Genomic DNA, 5,076 nt, shown 5'->3' on the forward strand with positions numbered 1-5,076 from the left:
GCAAAAGACAGCCATAGTACGAATATGTATATATATTTAAGATACTGTACAGTTTTAAGTGATTAAATACTGTAAAACAAAATCATATTAGGTCATTCTTTTGGAAGAACTAAGGACATAAGATTTAACTAATTCAATAATAACTACTTAATTATCATTAATATTTTTATATGTTTATCTTTAATATGATTTGTCTCGTGGAGACTCCTGTTTTTTTCCAACTTGGTTTGGTATCACTCGTATTTCTCTTGATACTAATTGACTTAATTAATTATCACCTGTTGGCTTGGGTCCATCAACTGAACACTAATTAATATGGTGAATACAGAATCAGCAATAAATTATATTTGCGTTGTAATTGGACATTTAAGCTTTTATCTAGGTGGCAATTAGAGATTAATACATTTTACAACTTAAGTGTTGGTCACTTTCATTGATGCTGGTGACTCGATTAATCTATTGAGATCAGTGTCCAAGCTGTTTGATTTGTTAGTATATAAGGACATCGGATGGCTAAGTCTATCACTATTTGCCATCAACCATCAGCATGGCAAATGCACAGATTCAGGTGAAATGTCTTCGCAACAAGTTTGGTAGACAGAACTTCGCCTACAATGGATTCATTTACCGTGTGAAGAACAACAGAGCAGAGCGCACCTACTGGAGATGGTACCGTACAAAACTGCCCAGCCACAATGTGTACCCGCAACAACATCCCTTCTGGAAGTGGCCGTCATCCCCACCACGACTCACAGGACCATGCCAAGATCGTCGCCCAGGAGATCATGGAGACGATCCGTACCCGCTGCGTGGAGGAGGTAAAGCCCATACCGAGGATCTACGATGAAGAGGTTACCAAGCTACGCAACAACAATTGGAACAACGACACACTGTCCACTGTCCAACAACTTCCCACATTCCAGTCCAGCAAGAAGTCACTTTATAGCACCAGACGTACCCAGACTCCTCAAGACGATCCAGGGCATCAACCTCGAGGGAGAGTGGACACAGACAACTGCCGGGGAAGAATTCCTTCTACTTGATGATGGTGACCAATCCAGAATTATAGCCTTTGCGACATCAGACAACCTGACTGACCTCTGCAACGCCGACACCCTCTTCTGTGATGGAACTTTCTACACCTGCCCGACCAAGTTTCACCAGATCTACACCATCCATGCCAAGATAGAAGACCAGATGTACCCATTCGTATACAGTCTACTACCCAACAAGACACACGCCACGTATGAACGACTTTTCACGTTACTCAAGACCAAGATGACAGAACTCAACCTCCAACTCAACCCCACTACTGTTTTTCTAGACTTCGAGACTGCCGCACAGAACGCCATCCGCATTATCTTCCCAGCTGTGATACTGAAGGGGTATTTTTTTCATATGCCGACAATGACGACGTCAGACTACTGGTACGAAGAGCCGCTGTACTACCCCTTGTTCCTTTGGACCGTATAGAAGATGTTTGGTTCAACGCACTGGAGGACCTAGAAGATGCTGACGTACCACAGGACACTACTACATTCACAGATTACATCGTCACACAGTGGATAGAACGCAACCAACAACTCTGGAACCACTATGAGACCGAGGGCCCAAGGACAACCAACCACATTGAAGGATGGCACAGCAAACTAAAGAAGAAAGTAGAACACTCACACCCAAACATCTTCAGCATCATTCGTGTTTTCCAGGAGATCCAGGCCACCAACGAGATAACGCGCACCCAGCAAGAATTCGAAGGACAACCGACACCCAGGGCCAAACGATACAGAAACATTGACAGTCGCCTTAGTCAACTGAAGGAACGCTTGGAGACCGGAACCATTGATGTCATCCAGTACGCCGATGCAGCATCCCATCTTTTACATCTTGAGTAATAACTAGGTGATTCAATGCTAACTGTGTGTGCATTAAAAACTTTATAAACAATTTATCATCCATTGTCCAGTGCTTAGTATTACTAACTGTATGTGCATTTAAAATTTTATGAACAATTTATCATCCATTGTCCGGTGCTTAGTATTACTAACTGTGTGTGCATTTAAAATTTTATGAACAATTTATCATCCATTGTCCAGTGTTAAGTATTACTAGTTACATATCACGTATTTGACTGATTGATGTAAATATTGTGTGCTAGTGTATTCTCTGTATAATAAAAGTATTGTAATATGCATTCTTTCCTTTGTCATATATTTTCGAAGTTTGTCATGAAATATATTCATATGATACCGTTGATTCTTTAAAAAAAAAAAAAAGTTTTATAATTGTAAATTTTGTTGTGTTAGTAGTTCAATTGGTAAATATTTATACATGTATATATATATATATATATATATAACTGATAACGGACAAAAGAATACGTTACATTTTATTCTACCATGTTTGCTATGCAACGCCAGTTTTGATTGGTTTAAAACCATGTATAATTTTCCAATAATACACGCTCGTGCCAATAATACACGTTCGTGAGTCAAGGCTGTTACAATTTTATATATCTAATATTCAAACGCTTTATGTAAGGTTACTATAGACGAGTGGGCTAATGGGTTAGTCTTTCGTTCAATTTTTATCACGACGTGAGTTCGAATCCTACGAGGCCTCTTCCTTTTCTTTTCTTTTCCTTTTTTTTATCCCGTTTTTAATTTTTAAAATCAATGCCATATGATAGATGCTCTTGATCGTAGTACTGTAGTGTCTGTAAAGAAATGTATATTTCATCAACAAATAATGCAATACTCAAGAAATAAATTACAAGGTTTTCCCGGGGTTTCTTTGCTGTTTTTCTATTAGAAAGAGGTCGATCTCAGAACTAAACAGTACATGGAAGAATAGAAATAATCAACTTTGACTCGTGTACTGTTGCAGAATATGCAACTCGGACTCGGATATTTTGCAATTTTAATTAATAACTCAGGCCTGTGGCCTTCGTTATTAATTTAATTGCAAAATATCCTCGTCCTCGCTGTATATCCTGCAACAATACACGAATCATCGTTAATTATTTCTTAAATATAAATTACTAATATAATAATAATATTTGTGATGTAGGGTGACTTTGAAAAAATACTGGTAAATATCTGCATGTATTTACGGACTTTCCCAGAACAGACTATAATTTGTTTGTTCTCCTTTTGCCCACTTTTTGGAGTTCAAAAGAATTATATAAACACTCGAGAACAATGGCCCACCAATTATAGTCTGTTCTGGGAAAGTCACCAGAGAAAACTCGGGCTAGTTTATCAATTTGTCTGAAAGGTACTGCTATCAATATTTTACCTGAGTATTGATTATAAATACCAAAAAATCATTGACACATGTATATACCTATACCCACTCTGAAGTGTCTGTTGATGCATAGGGTAGGCGAGATTGCAACACTAAAAATCAAAATCTAAGATGTATTTTTAGAATTCAAGCATAGGAGTACCTTTGTAAATGCCATATGGTTATCCATAGAAAAGTATAATTTCGTACCGGTTACCTGTTTTGAGATAGATTTTTTTGAAGTTTCTACTTATTCTCGCAATAAACGAACCAACAATTTGGTTTATTAGGGAGAGTTGGTAGGTATTTGTGAATTCAAGAGTGTTCCATTTTCAAAAGAAACACAGGTAAAACCATAGCTAATCTCGCAAACAACCTGGTGTATGTACAAACTATTTCAATAGCAAATACTATTTACTGGAGGTCTGGTCATGAACCTTAATATTATTGGTCAAACTTTGATAAGAGTTTGGCAACTGAGACACAAATATATCAGTAGGGTAGCTTTTTCATTTAAATAAATTTTGTAGCCCTTCATTCCAGCATACTACTGGTCCATATGAGGTTTATATGTCTCTTGGTCATGGAGATATAGTGGTTTAATTTTTTTAGCATATTTCACTGCTATGACATTGAACATGCTACAGACCCAATAATACCTGGTAGGTCTCTGGGTATTTTGATTATTAAGAAAAAAATTGCTTTTGATTTAACCTATATGACATCTGTGATCATGAATGTAGGTCAAGGTCATTCAATTGGGAAACTTGGTAGCCCTTCACCCCAGCATGCTACCCCAGGGTGAAGGCTAAAATTCTGGTCTCTGGGCCTCTTGGTTTACTTGAAGATTTAGCCTATTTAATCTCTGTGACATTGAAAGGAAGTCAAGGTCATTATTTTTTACAAACTTGGTAGCTAGCTCTTCATCCCAGCAGTGTACAGATTTGATATCAAAACCCTGGGCATTTTAGCTATTAAGAAGAAGTTGTTTGATAAGACAAATTGATGCCTGACAAACGACAGGCAGGTGAGATGCAAATGTTTATCTGTTAATGTTAATGGTTAAGAGTTAGTAACCTATATACACGACAGTCATGCAAAGACTGTAATAATATTTTACATAACAGCCATTCAAAGACTGTGATATTTATTTACATGGCAGTCATGCAAAGACTGATAATATTTATTTACACGACAGTCATGCAAAGACTGATAATATTTATTTACATGACAGTCTTGCAAAGACTGTGAAAATATTTATTTACATGACAGTCATTCAAAGACTGTGATAATATTTATCTACGTGATAAGAGAGTGGTTCCTTCATTTGGGACTATACATATCGTCCCACACGGGGACTATACATATCGTCCCACACGGGGATTATACATATCGTCCCACATGGGGATTATACATATCGTCCCACACAAGACCACATGTATGCATCCATTTTTCAGATTTCCAGCTTCTCAATGTCTCATCAATCACCTGCTTGGGTTTGGCTACTGATGTTTGGAGGTTTGTTTACATTTGGTGACACTCCTGTTACATTGGTAACAGTCCAGGAACAGATGTTAGGTTCTTGAGATAGCAGAATTTATTCCATTTCTACACATATGTTCTTTGGATAAACTTATTTATTCTTATCTACACAAGATGTGCATTTTCCTTTACTAGTATCTTATTTCTTTCAGTGAAAGTTACATATTGTGCCTTCAAAATAGTTTCTAGCTATTTGATATGCACTTTATGCTGTCTATTTATGTGAACACATATAACAGCACCATTTTA

At 37.1% G+C, this 5,076-nt stretch overlaps 1 protein-coding gene across 1 annotated transcript; it reads left to right on the top strand.

The window, feature by feature from the left end:
* Positions 1 to 200: 200 nt before the first annotated feature.
* On the top strand, positions 201 to 1,717 carry LOC117328064. Its single transcript, XM_033885402.1, has one exon. The coding sequence runs from the start codon at positions 844 to 846 to the stop codon at positions 1,471 to 1,473; it is 630 nt and encodes a 209-aa protein (XP_033741293.1). The 5' UTR covers positions 201 to 843; the 3' UTR covers positions 1,474 to 1,717.
* The last annotated feature ends 3,359 nt before the right edge of the window (positions 1,718 to 5,076 follow it).

The sequence above is a fragment of the Pecten maximus genome, chromosome 5, assembly GCF_902652985.1.
Source record: "Pecten maximus chromosome 5, xPecMax1.1, whole genome shotgun sequence".
Classification (NCBI taxonomy): domain Eukaryota; kingdom Metazoa; phylum Mollusca; class Bivalvia; order Pectinida; family Pectinidae; genus Pecten; species Pecten maximus.

Coding starts and splice junctions, on each gene's coding strand:
- LOC117328064 (XM_033885402.1), top strand. CDS start 844: ATGAAGAGGTTACCAAGCTACGCAACAACAATTGGAACAACGACACAC.